Consider the following 18,748-nt stretch of genomic DNA (forward strand, 5'->3'; position numbering starts at 1 on the left):
CTTCAAATTTTATACTAAAAAGATAAATTCGCACCTTGAAAATTTGATCCAATACTCCTCCATAATACTCTAGAGATATATTAATGTAATGTTATACAAGTGTAAGATAACATAATGAAAAATAAATTTAACATATACATATCCAATACTCCAAGTTTTAATATCCCAACGATAAAAACAGTTTTCGTAATATAAGTGTTAGGATTCAATAGATTACTTATCAAAACAAAATAACTTTAGTTGAGTCTTCCCTAAATATAGTTTTGAGCATGCTAACGCAAACTGTGAGATGACACATGCAGATATATTTCATATTTGTAAGGAGAACCACGGCTCAATAATGGGAAGTTCTTATTTCCAGTTTTATAGGTTTATTAATGCGCTTTGATATGGTTCTTGATAGTCTCATGTAACATTTTTTTCTATCTGGCTATCAAGGACGCATGTCAGGGAGCATTAATAAACCTATAAAAGTGCAAATAGAAATTTCCCTTAATAATAAGCTTTACGTCACTTCTCTGAATAACGACTAAGCATCCCCGCAACAAGGCAGATCTCATCGAGTTCATCAATGTCCACAGCCATAGCAGCAAACCTCTGAGATGTTCCGTGTGAATCTGTCAGGTACAATTGCGTAGAATATGTTGCTGTGTTTCCAAAACCTGAGGTCTCAATGCTCTGTAACGGAAGCCAAAAAAAACATATAAATTTCATGGGACGAGATGGATATCACGCCACCAAAAGCCATAGAACTCTAACAGAATTTGTATTACCATTAATATCTAGTGTAAAAGCTATGTATTTCTGCACAGGTCATTTGGAAATGGACCCTTGGCTATTCATAACGGAATTCTGACTTGGCAAAACCTTCAGAAGCGCGGATTTCAGGGTCCTGGTTTATGTGTTTCCTGTACAAAGGAAACACATATTTTCTCTGTTGAAAGGGGTACTGGAATCTATTTCCAGACGATGTACAGATGTTTCAAAGCCTCGAGCAGAAAAGGAATGCAATCATATATTTGAGCAGAAAAGTTTGGGGTTACATGATGACATCAACAAGACTGTGGCCTACTTCAATGAGGTTGAGGTTGGGTAGTCGAACAGAAATAAAATGTACAGGACATCAAAAGAAAGAGACCTTTGGAAATCATATTTTGTAGGATTTTTTGATGGAACTAGTTTTGGGAGAAAACGAGGATGTGGAGTGGTTATATATATATAGCCTTCCATTTCTGGTGGGAGAGAGGGGAAGGTACAGACAGTAGAGCAGAATTAATGGCTCTGCGGGGTTGTTGATTGCCGCTAAATGGCTGGGAATTGAGGAGATCTAGATTTTTGGGGATGCCAGTGGGAATTGAGGAGATCCAAATTTTTGGAGATGCCAAAGGTATTAATCGAGTGTGTGAAGGGCGCAACGAGTTCAGACCACCCATCCTCATGAAGTGGATGAAGCGTGTCAAAATTGTGATAAGAACCTTTCAGAGGGTTATCTTTGATCATATATACAGAGAGAAAAACTGCACTGCAGGTTTACTATTAAAAAGAGGCATTCATCGGAAAACAGGTAAGTTCTATTTTTCAATTTTTGATTGCCGCTAAATGGCTGGGAATTGAGGAGATCCAGATTTTTGGGGATGCCAAAAGTATGAGTGTGTGAAGGGCTCAACGAGTTCAGACCACCCATCCTCATCAATTGGATGAAGCGTGTCAAAATTGTAATAAGAACCTTTCAGAGGGTTATCTTTGATCATATATACAGAGAGCAAAACTTCACTGCAAGTTTACTATTAAAAAGAGGCATTCATCGGAAAACAGGTTAAGTTCTATTTTTCAATTTTTGAATAGGGTAGAATGATCAACACAGACAGCATCAATTACTCATAAGGATAGATAGTGCAGGGTCACTTTTTATGTTCCAGCCAAGAAAGAAAGATACTTTATGTATTAGAAGTTTTTCCAGCTGATAGACAGTTACAGAATTCTGTTTTTTTTGTGTAATCAAAAGTATGCATATTGTTAGAGCATAGAATCTTGAAGAAATAGAACATTCTCATGCCAAAATTCTGTATGGCTTTTTGAAGTAAAGGCAGAAAAATGTAACAGGACATATGTACTACTTTCTTATTTTAATACAAAGTATTGTTTTTTTCCTCTGAAAAAGAATTTCTGCACAAGAACAAGAAATATATTATTGAAAGGAATTAAGCAAATGTGTAGCTCAATTAACACTTACTGTATCCGAATGTTAGGAATGGCGTTCTGATCTGGATCATCTTTCACCAAAGGCTTCCACTTAGACTTATCATTGTGGCCCTTGAACAAAATCTGTACGAGGACATCATATATCTTGAGAATGTTGCAAGTTTCTGCAGATGGTTCCACAACAAACGACAACCGTTTTTTGCCAGTGGGGTGATAATATTTCTTGCTTATCCCATCATAGCGTATCTTCATGTTACTGTAATGCATTGGGAATGGAAGATCTTTATGGAACAGTGTCATCTTCGAAGTTGCCCACTGAGATGATACAATTTTCAGGGAAAACGTGGAAGGATCTTTTAAGATAACAAGATTTTGGTCTTCCAGTATTTCTGGGGAAAATGTAGATATCTCATGGTGTTCCACAAAATTTTCAGGATTCTCTTCAGAATCAGTTTCCGTGAATGGCTTTCTTTTCCTGGGATTTATGTTTGAGGAAGATATAGCAGGCGTAGCTAAATTTGGAGCTGGTAAAACATTGGGGGAGCTTGACAACTGAAATAAACAAGAAGCAGACAACTCAACTGGACAACCAGGAAAACAAATTATTTTAACAACTATAAGATTTTGGGTAACATCAATTGGTTTATCTTGTGTAGTTGGACTCATCGTTAATATTTCTTCCACTTAAGTTTAATTTCCTGATATATGAATTATAATGTTTTGACAATTATTGTTATAATGACTTTTACATGAAAAAGATACTCTTAAATATAATTGTGAATTATCATAATACCAACCAGTTCACCCTTAACTATATACAAAGTAAATATACATACATAATTTTTACTAAATTTTTTTCTACAATTATATATACCAGCTCACTCTTAACTATATACAAAGTAAATATACATACATAATTTTTACTAAAACTTTTTCTACAAAAGTGCATACTTACTAAAAGCAATACAGTTGCACAACTTTTCAGGATTTCTATGTTCATCCGAACATCATCTAGGCTTCTGTCACCTGCAAAGTAAATTTCTAAATTAGTGAAACATAGAATGATCTATGATATTTTGTACTTATCTACGTAAACAATGGCTTCACAAATGAATACAAAATTGAAATACAGGTTAATAAAAGCTAGGTGGAAGAGAAAAAGGGGATTACCTGTGTTGTTGACTTCCAAGCCCAAAATAATTTGCCAAGCTAGCCATCTGACACATCTAGATCAATAAATATTGCTTAAATTTTATAGAAGTTTAACTATATGTTGCTTTCAAAAACACTCATTTGATTTAATAAAAGTTATATAGTTGATTTAATATTCAAAGTAGTATTTGATTTTAATTTTGATTTTGAAATTGAAATAATAGCAACTAAGTAGAATCCGATATAACTTTATATTTATCAAATATTTTTATTTTCAACATAATTTTACAGTTTATATTAATGGTTTAAGGTTTTTTATGATAATAATTTACTAATAAATTGTAAATTTATATCTATCTGTCTTTATTTTATTTGCAATAAGGTTTTTCAAGTTCATATTATTGGTTTATATTTTTTTATATTATAATTTATTTATTTATAATGTAATAGTTATCACTATTCATGAATTCAAACATTTTGTTACTCGTTCTTTTTAAAAAAGGAACGGTTTTTTTAATATGGGTAGAAATTCTATATAATTTAATTTGTGAAAGTAGTAGGATGGTTATAATTGATTGCTATCTAGTAATGTAGGATAATTTTATTATTATTAAAGAAACTATACTTTTGAGAATGAACCGATAGTCTATAAAGAGACAGGTTATGCTCTTACTCAATATATTCTAGATTTGAGATTCTCTTACATTAAAAAAAAACAAACTCTTAACCAAACAAAAATAATTTTAAAAAGAATATCATTAATTTATTTCTAAAACTTATTAATTTATTTCTAAAACTCTATAAAGCTCTGGAGTAAACTACCAGAAAATTTAAAATAAAAAATTACCGTTCAAGATTTGGTAAATCTTATCCGCCACTTCTTCAAATTTGGGTGCGGAGGCGACCTCCCCGCGAGTAATGCCTTTACGTTTGACGCTTGTTTCGGAAATCAGAGAGAGATCGTCCGGCCTGATAAGTGTAGAGAAGCTTTCGAGCTCTACGAGCTTTTGAGGACAAAGCAGAATGGCACCAAATTCTATTATTGTCCATTTCTGTCCATCTCGAAGAGGTGTTCTTTCCAAATCCGAAGGCCATGCAATCTGAGAAAATGCCAGAATGGTCCAATCTGAATTGTGCAATCTGAGAACGGAGTATAAATGTGCCAAAACTTCATAGAGAGGCAGCTTCACTTGTAAAAGTAAAATAAAGATAAAGCCTACAAAGGAAAGCTTCATGTGGAAGCTTAAAGTAAAATATGTGATAGTTGATTAAGAAAGCTCAGAATATCTCGTGATAAAGGCTGAGAATATTTTAAATTAAAATTCATTTTCGTATAGAAAATGAAAATTTATTTTATTTATTTTTGAAGAAATGATAAAGTTAGAAGAATTTTAATATAGAAAGAAAGAAAAAAGAAAGAAATGTATATTCTTTATTCTACACGTTTTTTGGTTTTTTCTAGGGCCTTGTTTCACAATGGAGTTGATGAGAATTAGCTTTTAACTGAGCAATACGAATTCTGCCTCTCCAAGAGATATTGGTTTCTATGTATGCTTTTAGTTCATGACTATGAGTGAGATTAAACACTTTAATATAATACTTTTTCTTTCTTCCTAGCTCCTTATTCCAAGTATGCTTGTGGAACTTATCCATAACAAAAGATTTTATCTCCTTGTTTTTTATGGTATAGGTGTTCAAGCAAATACCCCATTTACTAAACCATTTTTTAGTTTGCTGCATCCAAGTTGTTGTGTGTGTGTGTGTGTGTTTTTTTTTATTTGTTGCACAATCTGTTATTAAAGACAACCTTAGGCCATCTACCCTCTTCCATTTGCTCAATTTTTTTTAAATACCTTATGATTCACACCATAACAATTGTATCAATAGGAGTAGCCACTGTTTCACTTAACAAGATAGCATAAGGAACTGCACTTTTAATCTTGAATTTGTTTGTAATCAAACACTTTTGAATTTTCTCAATTTGTCTCCACTACATGTCAGATGTATTGCTGGCCCATAGTTCACAACCTTAGAGAATCACCGAAATCACTAGAAGCCCAAAAAGAGTTTGAGTGGTTTTCCAGTCCCATAACCCTGCCTCTCTACACTTATTTTGAAAAGCATAAAATGTTTTCCAACCTCCCAAAGTTCTTTTCTTTCTACAACCATCCCACCTTAGATTTTTGTTGAAGTCAATTCCGAGGTATTTGTAATCCACAACTTCTTCCAGAATGTTGCCTTCAAAGTAGAACTTATGTCGATTATGTTTTTTTTTTTTAGAGAAAACCACTACTTTCGTTTTGTTGATATTGACTTGCATCCCCACACTTCTACAAAAATCCTCAAGGGATAGTAAGTGCTCTTGCAAACCAAGAGTTGATTTAGCAATCAGAATAAGGTCATTTGCATAAAAAGAAGCCTTATAACAAACTTGCACAAATAGATACCATCACCCCCTTGCGAATTTAACCACTTCTCAAGCTTGTTGATATATAAACCAAAAAGGGTAAGAGACAGTGGGCAACTTTGCTTGACCTCGATATCACTTCTAAAACTTTCAAAAATGTTTGCTGAAGTTCTAATTTTGACTTTCATCTCTTCATAAACCCTATGCACAATTTCTCTCAAATGTTCACGTTTTTATTGTTATGAAACATATTTATAAAAGTAATTTAATATTAATGATAATATTTTATACCCGAGATTCGGGTGTCCGAGAGAGACCCAACACACACTCTTAGCTTTGACGACATCTAACACATAGCGAGGGTCATTCTACAGATGGCACGCACAAGAATTTACTTCTTGTACATTCATTCCTCGACCTCTAAATACGCCATCCAACCTATCTTCTCTACCATTAAAATCCTCAGCGGCATTGCCTCTCGACAGTTTCTATCCTGGATCTTTCTCCTCGAGGCCTTCTCTACCCCCTCTAATCATTGTTTTGTTCCACATGACCCCCACACTATAGTCATGAGTAGTGAAAGAGGAAGGGGGCACCACCCAAGAAGGGGAAGAGGTCATGGACGCCCCCCAACACCATAGCAATGCCTCCATTGCTACATTGTTCGATTAAAACACTCTTGAGCACATTCGAAAGAGCGTCAGTGCTATTGAAGAGGAGGAGAGGAGGAAACTCAGATTGGATTCTTATGTGATTCATGATTTAAGCCAAGTTTTTCCGGAGACATCATATAAAAAATCACATAGAAACTCTAAAGGGGTGCGCATCCCTTTCGGGTCTCCGCAATCTATTCGGGTGCTAACTTAAAGAGAGGGAGTAGGATAAGTCTAAAGTTGCTAGCTAGATTATTGAGCTCTATGTACACCCCATTCACTCTACCTCCTCCTCACTAATTAGTTATTATTCTTTGTTAAGTTTGACTTAGCCTTAATTTACTAGATGGATCGAAGTACACCATATAAGGCCAATTTTACCATAGTAAAATTGCTTTCACTGTGAGAAATTACTTAATAAACCACATTTGTTAAGTAATTTATAATTAAACCCATGAAGAATAATTAAATAAACCACTATTTATTTAATTATTTTCTAAGAATAATTAATTAAACCATTGATTAATTAATATTCCTTGTCATATTTGACCCAATTATGAAAAATAAACAAATAAATTATTAATTATCTTATTTTTCTCTAGGAAGAATTAATTAATCACTAATTAATTATTATTCATTGTCAAGTTTGACTAAATCCCTTAGGAATAATTAAATAAATCATTATTTGTTTATTATTCCTTAACCATATTTCTTAAGATGATAAACAAATCATTTATTTATTTATTATTTCTAAATAAAAGTTTAAATACTTTTTCCCTCCTAACCAAATATAATAAAATATTCCAAGTTGTTATTTATAGAATGGGGTTAATAATATTTTATTATTGCTCATTATTTGAGGATAACTCAATATTTTGTTATAAATAGAAGAGTTTTTCATTCATTATTCACTTTGATTATTTTCATTGTTGCACTCACTGTTGTAACTCTGATTATTATCACTGTCGCACACCATTTTTCTTTCATTTGAGTCCCCATTGAGCTCAAACATTTTAATTTTTGGGTTTACACATTAGAGGAGAAAGACTCTACAAAAGCTAAAGACATTTGAGGATATCCAAGAACCCATCCCATAGAGGAGGACTGGTAACATTTATTTGTTCCCTTTACATGTGTTATTTAATAAAATCTATTATTTGCATATCTCATTTCCATTGGATTATTTAAGTTACTCACATTTATTACTATTTCATTTTGTTGTTTAACTATGATTGTGGCATAAATCAAGACTTTGGTAGGTTTTGTTTTCATCATTTGCTGCAAATCTACAATGTTCAACAACCATTTATATTGTTGAAACTTTTTGTTATCCACAGTCTTAGGTGATTTCTTTTTGTACACCATTGAGAAGAAAACATTATAACAAAATTTGCGACTCCACTAAGGACCATTATGTCGTAATGTGACTTCTAACTGAGCTGCCCATACATACAGTATTGTAGATGACTTGGCACAATCACCTGAACCCATGTCGACGCTGGAAGTACTCCAGTCGTGCCCATCTCAAAAGAAAGCTCTACTAATTTCTTTGGGCGCAGTAGATCCTTCCGATGATCATTTGATTGTCTTCCCAGTTGATACATTAGAACATCCCCCATTACCTTCAGTCGTTGCTTTCCAGATACCAGTTCGAGTCCGTAATGCCATCATCTCCCGATGCATTATTGACGAAGGTGCATCCACGTGTGTGATGTTTGCTGTCATTTGGAAACAACTTAAGTCGCCTGAGTTGTCCCCATCCACCATCACTTTGTGTGCTTGTGACGTCACTCCTCCCACTCTCTCAGCATGTATCGCAATTGTCCAGTGACTCTTGCGGGCAGGACTATCCATGTAGACATTGAGTTTATTTATGCCCCTCTAGATTACAACATTCTCTTGGGTCGTAGTTACACATATGCCATGTCAACCGTCGCATCTATAGTTTTTCGCAAGATGTGATTCCCCCATCAAGGGGAGATCATTAGCATCGATTAGTTGACATACTACGAGCTGACATCCGTGACCTACCCTGAGTCCATTATCTCATCAATGTTTGATAAACAATCTTCTACTCCTCTCACCAGTGTTTCACCCAAAGTATATAAAGATTCCTCATTGTTGGGTTCTTTCCATGGTCCTCCCCCTCTCATCTTTGAGCCTAGCTCTTTGAGTGTTTGCATGTTACAAGCGTCACGGGCTGCTCTCAAGAAGTTTGGTACATCTGATCAACATCCAGCTCTCCAACACCTTGTTGTTACTCGCTCAGCCGAGCCATCTGGATCCACCCCCCAGGACCTCCTCTGTTTGTGGGTGCCTCTCTTATGTTGCCACCAGGAACTGTTCCTCCAAGTCTCAACCATTCAGGAGCTGTTCTGCTGGGACATTAGCCTACAGGCCAGGTACCTTTCTTATTTCCTCCTCTGGGAATATTTTCTATCCCTGTCATGGCTTCGCTAGTCCTCCATAATATGACTTTGGGGATCCCAGTATGGTACATTGATCCCCCTGAAAGTACTCCACTTGGTCAACTAAGACCTTATCATGCTTTGACCCTGGTTCAACCGGTCCCTACGGCCCCTGCCGTTTCTCCAGTTCCATCACAACATCAACAAGAACACACTACTGTTATGAAAGCATCTGGATAGGGGGCAAAGACAAGAGGAAAAAACCTAAGGATAAGGCTCCCCAAGCTCCTCCAGCCCCCAAAGCCCCAAAGTCGTCACCTTCATGCGCTTTGTGTAAAGTTGTTGGGCACGCCACCAATAGTTGTCTCGAACTCCCTCATCTCAAACCTTTGGTTCATGAAACGTTCCCTGAGTCAAATATCCCTGAGGTCCAAGTTACCTTACCAGGTTCAGCCAAGAAACTTAGAATGTTACGCACAAATCACCCTTGTGCCTTGTGCGATCATCATGGTCACTATTCCCATTGTTTCCCTTGTCTCAATGAATTTCGCGATTTTGTTGAGGCACTTCATGAATACGAGACCACTCGTAGTGGATCACCTACTCCTCTACCCGTGGATTCCAGTACCATTAGTAAACTAGAACAGGGGGACTCTGGTCCCACCATCGTGATCCATCCCCCTGATGTCGAGATGATGGACTCCACGGGCCATATCCTTTACCTATCATCATCCTTGAGTTCCTCGCATGCAAACCTTTCTGAGGTTTCTGCACTCTTCTATCGAACCTCTTTCGATAAAATCCCAGGTCTCAACATTCGTAGATCTTCCATATACTAGCTCATTGTCTACCACTCAAGATGATGCGCATGTGAACCTTCTTTCTTGGGATGATACACCAGGTATAACCGTCAGATCATCTAGTCAGTCTTCCTCCCATCCTCCCATATTCCATTATGATGGGGACATCATGGAAGCCATGTCTGCCCCTGATTATCCTTGGGACGATATGCACCATCGTGTGTAATTCCTTCCATGTTTGGAGTACACCACTCTAAATACATCCAGTACACCCATAACATACTAGGGGGGCACATAGGCCCCTACATCTCCTTATCATCCTTTGGAGGATCTTGTGCCAAGTTGGGCTGAGATGCTTGAATCCCTTATTCGAGCACTCGAAACACAATGGCGCTCCACAAACTCCTCATGCTAGGGGGCATCATCTCCACCTTTTTATACCAGATCAGTCCCCTCCATCACATATGTTTGCAGGTAGTATCCCATGCTTGGGGGCATGATGATTTTTACTCTAGCCATCTTCTCAATTGGTTAACATAAGTCTTGTCCTAGATCCCACTGGATCTAGGTATGGTCAATTATCCTCCCATTCCTTAGAAAGTTTGTCCTACCGGCCTCTCTGGCGAGCCATATGCACATTGCATATCGTAGACATTTGATACCATATCTTCAAATATTCTACTCTATGTCCACATAGTCCCCATGTTTGACTTAGTGGGTGAGAATGATTCTAGACCTCCTCTAGTAGTTCATTCTCGTTTTCCTCTTCCCTCTATTCTTTACCATGAACCATCGTTCCAAGAAGCATTAAGGCTATTTATAAAAGTAAGGCCACTTGCCTGAAAGTCGTCGATCCTGATTCTAATGGTTGGTTTGTCTTGTATGATCTCCACAAGATTTAGGGTCTTCTCCTCCTCTCAAATTGGAAGGAAAACACCCTTTTATAGGAAAACCCACAATTTTTTTGTCACCCATTGTGACCAGACCATAGATCAGTTTGGCAAACCATCAACACCATTGGAAACCTCTCATTGAGTATTATAATGGGTCTTACTCAGCTTTTTATGATTTGACACTTCACCAGGAAGCCATTTTTCCAAGAAGGGTCATTTCATCGCCTCTTAAAATCAAATTTATTCATATGCGACGCTTGTACCTTAGGGACCACCTTCCCCTAATGCTTTTCGTCTCACGTTTCGATTTTTATCATGAGTAACCATCATTCACTCATGTTTTCATGGTCCCCATCGGGCCTGTTCTGTCTGGCAGCATCATCGAGTCACCCTTGTTCAGAGCATCCACGATGAGTCACCTTTGCATCCATGGAGTTTGTTTGACATCCCATTATAACATGTCACCATATTCCATCCATATTTGCATATTGTTCATCCTGTGTTGCCCATTTTGGCCTCTACTCATATTGTCCCCCAGCCCCTTCGGAGTTGAGTCAGTTGCTGCCAGGTCAACCATGCACTTTATGCTCTGACAAAGGAAGTCGTCTGTTTGTCCCTCCGTCCCATTTTCTCCATTCTTTGTGGTGTCATTCCATCAGTCACATTACTATTTTCCTGCATGCCTTAGTTGAGGATCCTCATAGCCTCACCTATGGCAGGCCCTATTCTATCGACATCAACATGTTTATTAAAAAATAATGGCCTAGAGGGCAGTGTATCTTTGTTCCAACTTCCACTATTGTTTGGTGCCTCAAATCGAGCAGAGGGAATCATTATTTCCCTTTGACTTGGTTGTTTCATGTTCGTGATGCATACACTCGATGGTTAAGTGATACAGCAGATTGTATTAGTGATTCCTGGGTGTTTGTGAGATGTTTGAGACCTCATGAGGGGGTGGCCCTTCAAGTAGCTCCCCACATGCTCGAATGCCTTCATATTATGCTACAACCTCAGATCCAGTTCCGTATATTTGATGGGTTTGGTTCCTACCGATTACAGTGTTCATAACATGCGCGTCTCCTTCAGATGATCCATTCAGTTTTGCAGAGCCCTTCCTTATTCATCAGGGCTTCTTCGATTGTTCTAGCCTCCCTCCCACCCATTTTTAAGGGAAGGACCATTATATCTCATGTAATCAGATGATATTGTATTCAGTCCTTGCTCAAGTTTGTTCTAGGTGCATTATGTATATGGGACACATTGTATTATTTTCTGGCTCAGTTATGCCAACGTGTCATGTAACATTCAACATGTACTTCATTGCTCAGTTTTATGTTTCTGGGTGCATCATTATTTTTGTACTAAGTTATCTCGATAGGTATAGGTATGCCTCCCACGCCTCACCGAGATCTAGTACCACAACATAAAAGGAGACTTGCATTGATCTCGCCCCCTCTGTCCCTATCCTCTTTCGCTTCATCTCTATTGGTCTCTCTCTCTCTCTCTTACTCCACTTTGTTGTCTAGTGATTGTGCCTTTACAACATACTTCGGTCATATGTTTTGCTCCTAACACTCGTACATTGGGGGAAATCTGTTATCACCAAAAAATTGATCATCTAGCCTTAATTTACTAAATGGATCGAAGTACACAACATAAGGCCAATTTTACCATAGTAAAATTTCTTTCATTGTGAGAAATTACTTCATAAACCACATTTCTTAAGTAATTTATAATTAAACCCATGAAGAATAATTAAATAAACCACAATTTATTAAATTATCTTCTAAGAATAATTAATTAAACCATTGATTAATTAATATTTCATGTCATATTTGACCCAATTATGAAAAATAAATAGATAAATTACTAATTATCTTATTTTTCTCTCGGAATAACTAATTAATCACTAATTAATTATTATTCCTTGTCATGTTTGACTAAATCCCTTAGGAATAATTACATAAATCATTATTTGTTTATTATTCGTTAACCATATTTCTTGAGATAATAAATAAATAATTTATTTATTTATTATTTCTAAATAAACGTTTAAATACTTTTTCTCTCCTAACCAAATATAATAAAATATTCCAAGTGGTTATTTCTAGAATGGGGTTAATAATATTTTATTATTTCTCATTATTCGCGGATAACTCAATATTTTGTTATAAATAGAAAGGTTTTCCATTCATTATTCACTTTTGCTTATTTTCATTGTTGCACTCATTGTTGTAAATCTGATTATTATCACTGTAGCATGCTATTTTTCTTTCCATTTGAGTTCCCATTGAGCTCACAATTTATTTGTTGGGTTTACACATTATAGAGGAGAGAGACTCTACAAAAGCTGAAGACGTTTGAGGATAGCCAAGAACCCATCCCATAGAGGGGGATTGGTAACATTTATTTATTCCCTTCATAGGTGTTATTTAATAAAATCTATTCTTTGTATATCTGGTTTCCATTGGATTATTGGAGTTACTCGCATTTATTACTATTTCATTTTGTTGTTTAACTATAATTGTGGCATAGATCAGGACTTTGGCAGGTTTTGTTTCTATCATTTGCTGCAGATCTACAATGTTTAGCAACCATTTATATTGTTGAGATTGTTTGTCATCCACAGTCTTAGGTGATTTCTTTTTGTACACCTTTGAGAAGAAAACACTATAACAGGGGGTGCCACCTAAGCAAGGGAAGAGGTCATGGACGCCCCCTAATATATTGTTATGAAACATATTTATAAAGTAATTTAATATTAAAGTTAATATTTTATACCCCAAATTCGGGTGTCCAGGAGAGGCCCAACACACTCTCTCAACTTTGATGGCATCCAACACGTGGCGAGGGTCAGTCTATAGATGGTATCCATGTGAATTTAATTCTTGTACATTCATTCCTCGGCCTCAAAATACGCCATCCAACCTGTCTTCTCCGCCATTAAAATCCTCAGCGGTATTGCCTCCTGACTGTTTCTATCCTCGCTCGTTCTCCTCGAGGCATTCTTTGCGCCCTCTGATCATTGTTCGGTGCCACCTAATCCCCACACTACAGTCATGAGTAGTGAAATAGGAAGGGGGTGCCACCCAAGCAAGGGAAGAAGTCATGGACGCCCCCTAATATATTGTTATGAAACATATTTATAAAAGTAATTTAATATTAATGATAATATTTTATACCCCAGATTCAGGTGTTCGAGAGAGACCCAACACACTCTCTCAACTTTGATGGCATCGAGCACGTGGTGAGGGTAATTCTATAGATGGAACACATGAGAATTTACTTCTTGTACATTCATTCCTCGGCCTCGAAATACATCATCCAACCTATCTTCTCTGCCATTAAAATCCTGGGCAGCATTTCCTCCCGACTATCTCTATCCTGGCTCTTTCTCCTCAAGGCCTTCTCTACCCCCTCTAATCATTGTTTAGTGCCACTTGAACTATGCACTATAGTCATGAGCATCGGAAGAGGAAGGGAGCACCACCCAAGTAAGGGAAGAGGACATGGACACCCCCCACCACCATGGACAACTCCTCGATCACCATATTGTTTAATTACAACACTCCTCCGCAATATATTTGCATGCGAGCTTAAGGAGAAGGAGCTTGATAAGTCCAAAGCTTCTAGATAGATTTTTGAGCTATTTGTGCACCTCAGTCACTCTATCTCCTCCCTCAAGTGCCTAGCGAGAGACCTCAAAATTGACTACCCCGCAACCGCTCGCCCCCCTTTTCCCATGTTATGTCTCCGGCGCACTCCCCACTGGTTGGCTCATCCTCTCTGCCTCCCCATAGAGCTCCAATGGCCCCTCCCCCCTCCACGCACTTCCTCTCCCCCTAGTCGGTTGGCACTCCCCTTCTCTCTCCCCCTTGTCCTAGTCCTTTTGGTTGTTACATACTGGAAGAAGTTATAGGGTACTCCAACAATGTGTAAGCTCAAGGAAGTTCCCAAGCTCACGGAGGTTCTAGCTCGGCTTCGATGTGGATCCAGTGTGACATGCACTAACCTCAAGAGGTCATGGCAATAAACAGTTTGGTAATCAACATTTTGATTCGATTTATTTTGATTTCAACTCGGCCTAAGTGCACCTGGTCCACAGCCATTTCCTTGGCAACAATTCTGTTGGCCATTATCGTTGATTTATAGTCTATAGTCGACTCTCCATTTTGGCCGAATGACAATATCTTTCCAATGTCCAACTATTTGGAAAACTTAGACCCTGGTTTCCCCTTCTAGGGGCAGAGAACTTTTGATCTCACAGTTTGGTTTCCTCGTTTTGAGGAAAATATGGCCGTCAAGTTTGTAAACTATGCAATTTTTACTCTGTTAATATAATGTAGAAATGCTTGCTTACAAAAAAATTAATAATATTTATATAAATAAAATAAATTTTTTTATAAGTTCAACATTGGTAAGGATACATCATGGTCATGTCCAAGAACAACACCCGAATATGATATTACCATCTATCCAAAACCCCATAGGCATATAATAATAATAATAATAACTATATATATATATATATATATAGAGAGAGAGAGAGAGAGAAAATATTTAAAAATATAAATACCATGATAAAAAATATATTAAAAAGTTATGCACTAATATTTTGGTAGGGATATTGTAGTTTTTAATTATAACGTTATTTTCCATGCGTAAAAAATTATTTAACATTTATTTGTGTTTGAGAAAGGATTATAGATTATAAGAATAAAGTATTTATAGGATAAAAAAGAAGATTAGTTAATTCAACTCTTTCCTTATTAGTCTGTGCTATCAGGTACGACTTGGATTATAGTAATCGAAATGGTCCCATTAGCATTAGTCCCTGCGACAAGTAACTAATTTTTTCACCTTCTTACCTATGTTTTTCACCATATTATTTTAGAGGACCAATAGATTTTTTTGTCGTCTTATTTGGCAATCTTCTTGAGGCGGGGAGGCCACAACCATGGATATTGTATAGTATATGTGATTCATATTTCACAACTGAAAACTAATGCTAGCATTAGTTCACAGTACTAAATGTTATTTGGTTATTTAAATTATAAAGAAAAGTAAAAGGTAAGTATAGTTTTGATTATCAATAAAGGCTAAGTTAAATAGTGAATTTAACACTCGCAAGGTCTGTTAAACTTTGTTGTTCAACTGTTGTGGTGAAGTAAAATTATGAGTGCAGACACAAACAATTCCTCTAGCCCGATAATGGGTCTAGCCACAACTAATACATTCTATGGAAGATTTCCTTAGGTTAGAACCAATTAAGAGGGCCTACCTCTCAGTACACTTATCCTATTTGATGATGTCCTTGTTTGCTCAATCCAACCAACTCTCATTTCCTTCTTCAAACACCTGAAACAAGTAAACAACAACAAACAACAATCGTGATAATAGATAAATTGTAATTCAACCTATTTAATAAGTCAAGAAACATTAAGCCATGAATGTGTAAGATGACACATCATGTAGGAAATCAATCGATAGTTTCATATATATTGAATCAAGAAGAGATTACAACCATTGTCTTGACATTGTCGTTCTCCTCCCACAAAACTAGGTTCCCACACACTTCTGCTAGCATTCCATGATGGCCTGAACAATAATAGTTTTAAGGCTCTTCCCTTTGGGATTCACACTAAACCAAATCCACACTTCTCCCTCACACAACTAGAGAGCTACAACTCTGAATAGCTTATTGTTTACTCCAAGCTTATTTAGCACTAACACTACAACACTACCTTGTGCTAAAATGGAGGTTTATATAGCATGATAGGATGGGAGATGGTTCCTCTTCTCATGGGAGAAGGTCTTATCTCTTGAGGTAGTTCCATCCTAATATGGGAAAGGAGTCCAAACTGATATCCTCGACCCCATCCGGCCAAACCATTTACCAGACTTCCATTACAAAGCTTCTAGAGCTGGAAGCTCCGGCTCCTTATTTAAGAACCTTTCCAAAATAGGATCAGCGCGACTGAAACAAAGCTCAGTTGCTCCGGTCGGTACTAGGGACAATGTTAATCCCTACATATCGACGTGAGGAGGACAAGGGCCATTAGCGTCAGTCTTGTAAACTGGGAAAAACAGAAGATTTTTGGAAAATGGTGCAAAAGAGAATTGTTTTTCTCATGAAGAGGGACACAATGGGAGTTTCTTCATGAAGAGAAAGCATGTATAGTTCACTATAGAGGTCTTCCAGGATCAAGGAACGGGGAGTACAGGGACAGTGACAAAATGTTATGTAACAGATGCCCCCTAAAGCGTGAAGGCCAAACTAGAGTGAGGGATGAAATACTTTATGAACCAATGTAGGGAACCGTAGTCTGCCATCGGAAAACCTGCAAGCAAGTACATATACATAGACATAACTGAGAACTCTATCAAATGATACATGAATCATGACATGGACACAACCATCCATTTGAAAGAGACATGTATATTTACATAACCATGTCACATTACTTCGCAACCTAGACTTTTGTGAACTGAGCCCAGGGTCTTGCGTTCCAACACGACCCGATCAAAGTACAAATCCTAACATGTGAATAAACGTGTTGATGTCGAACATGCTAGAAAGTCGCTTGATTACCAGTCAATGATGTAAATCGTTAACAAGTGTGAGAGAAACCACCAATAATGACAATGGTCCTCAAGGTACTATCAGCACAATCCACGGAATGTGAATATAGGAACTGAAGTCGAACATCCGTGAAATATCTCGATCGAAAGCCAATGATGTGAACTTGTCATCGAGTGCGAAGAACTTGCCATTAGGGCATGCAAGCTCTAAGGTACTAGAAGGGAGTCTCCCAGTCAACTTCTCGAATAATGAGTTGAATTCGATGGGAAGCAACTGTGTTGAAGGAGGGCCATAATGTATCCCACATCATCGACATGAGACAAAGGGGTGAAAAATGATTTTGGATGATACAGAGAATTAGGGGTAAGTGTAACTACAGAAGGACAACTCTTGAACATATTGGTGACACAACTGGAAGTTTGGCAGCTTTTGGATCCATAGGATCGATTGTCATGACAACCTGGCAGATATCAAATGGAAGGCAAAAAGGAATGACCCAACCTAGGAAGGTCAATGATACAAAGGAGGATGTCCCAAACCGACACGAAGTAGAAAGTTCCATGTTCAAGAGTGAGCTACTGACACAACTGATTAGATTTCCAAATTTCCCCCCACCATTTTTGGCAGGTACCCCAATTATTTTTAATCGCAAGCTTGAAGGGGATATCATATGCTTGCACTGAAAGTTCATCCTTCGGACGAATACGACCTAATAAGTTTAATGAGCCCTAGGAAGGAGAAGCTCATGTTCGTCATGGTGATGAATCCGATGTCGTTTAATATTTTAACGAGTCTGACAAAGGTATAACTCAGTATATTTTTCATTTTTAGAGAGTTTGAAAAAGACACAGAAAAGAAGACTCCACATGGTCCCTTTTCATACATTTGTGTCTCTCGAGCCCGAAAAGGTAGAAAATAATACTTGAGAGAACCACTTGACTATTTCAGTCAAGGAGTACCTTTTTCGTAAATAGTGTATCCCAGCCCGAAAAAGGGGTAAACTTATATAGGGTAAACAACGTTTCTTAGCCTTTAACGATTTCAAAACGAAAAGAGCTTGAAAATATTTTCGTGTTTAAAGGGTCAGAAAAGAGCTTGACAGTGGACCCCCCATTTTATTCTCTTTTACGAGTCAAAAAGGAAAAAATACTCAGCAATCTTTTCATCTTTTACGAGTCAAAAAAGAGCTTAAAGGTGACTTGTCCTGGAGGAATGAGAGGTATAAAGGGTAGCAACTGGTTCTGGTTATGGTGGAACTGCTCAAAACATGTAATGATCAAGAGGATGGCTAATAAAACCACTCATCGCTACGGTTCCTCAAGAAAGGAAAAAAAACCAAGTGAAAGCATATGATCGGCCAAAGAGATGGTGGCGATGGAATGAAACAACCAAGGCTCATCTAGCATAAATTAGTTGATAAAAACGACAATCACGAGATGTAAATTAGGCATGGGTTCATTTTTACACAAGCTTGAACCTTGGAGAACTCTACTTGGATTCGGTTTCATGTTTACACAAGCTTGAAAAAAAAAACTATGCTTTCTATAAGTTTGCATGCCCCGGCATAATGACTCAATCGAGGTACATGCCCCCCAAGCTTCATTTCAATCAACTCAGTGGATGGAATGAAGGTTCACTTTCGAGATCCAG

General features: G+C 37.3%; 1 protein-coding gene across 1 annotated transcript; it reads right to left on the reverse strand.

Annotated features, from left to right (window-relative positions):
* Nucleotides 1-281: 281 nt before the first annotated feature.
* Nucleotides 282-4,589, reverse strand: LOC149163799 (protein NEN1-like). The gene is made up of 6 exons (XM_089429261.1): nt 4,202-4,589; nt 4,028-4,037; nt 3,373-3,428; nt 3,158-3,228; nt 2,234-2,754; nt 282-676 (listed from the first exon to the last, which is right to left on the reverse strand). Exons 1-6 carry the CDS (start codon nt 4,587-4,589, stop codon nt 511-513), a joined length of 1,212 nt encoding a protein of 403 aa, XP_089285387.1. The 3' UTR covers nt 282-510.
* Between the last annotated feature and the right edge of the window lie 14,159 nt (nt 4,590-18,748).

This window comes from Pinus tabuliformis, chromosome 5_1 (genome assembly GCF_031772625.1).
Source record: "Pinus tabuliformis cultivar Carrire ecotype Pingquan chromosome 5_1, CPIR1, whole genome shotgun sequence".
NCBI classification, from domain to species: Eukaryota; Viridiplantae; Streptophyta; class Pinopsida; order Pinales; family Pinaceae; genus Pinus; species Pinus tabuliformis.

Bases quoted from the DNA above. Each gene is read 5' to 3' on its own strand.
- LOC149163799 (XM_089429261.1), bottom strand. From the start codon at position 4,589: ATGAAGCTTTCCTTTGTAGGCTTTATCTTTATTTTACTTTTACAAGTG. The intron at 2,755-3,157 runs GTAAGTATGCAC...TGTTTATTTCAG, and splicing joins GTGCAACTGTATTGCTTTTA to TTGTCAAGCTCCCCCAATGT. The intron at 677-2,233 runs GTAAGTGTTAAT...TCCGTTACAGAG, and splicing joins ATTCCTAACATTCGGATACA to CATTGAGACCTCAGGTTTTG.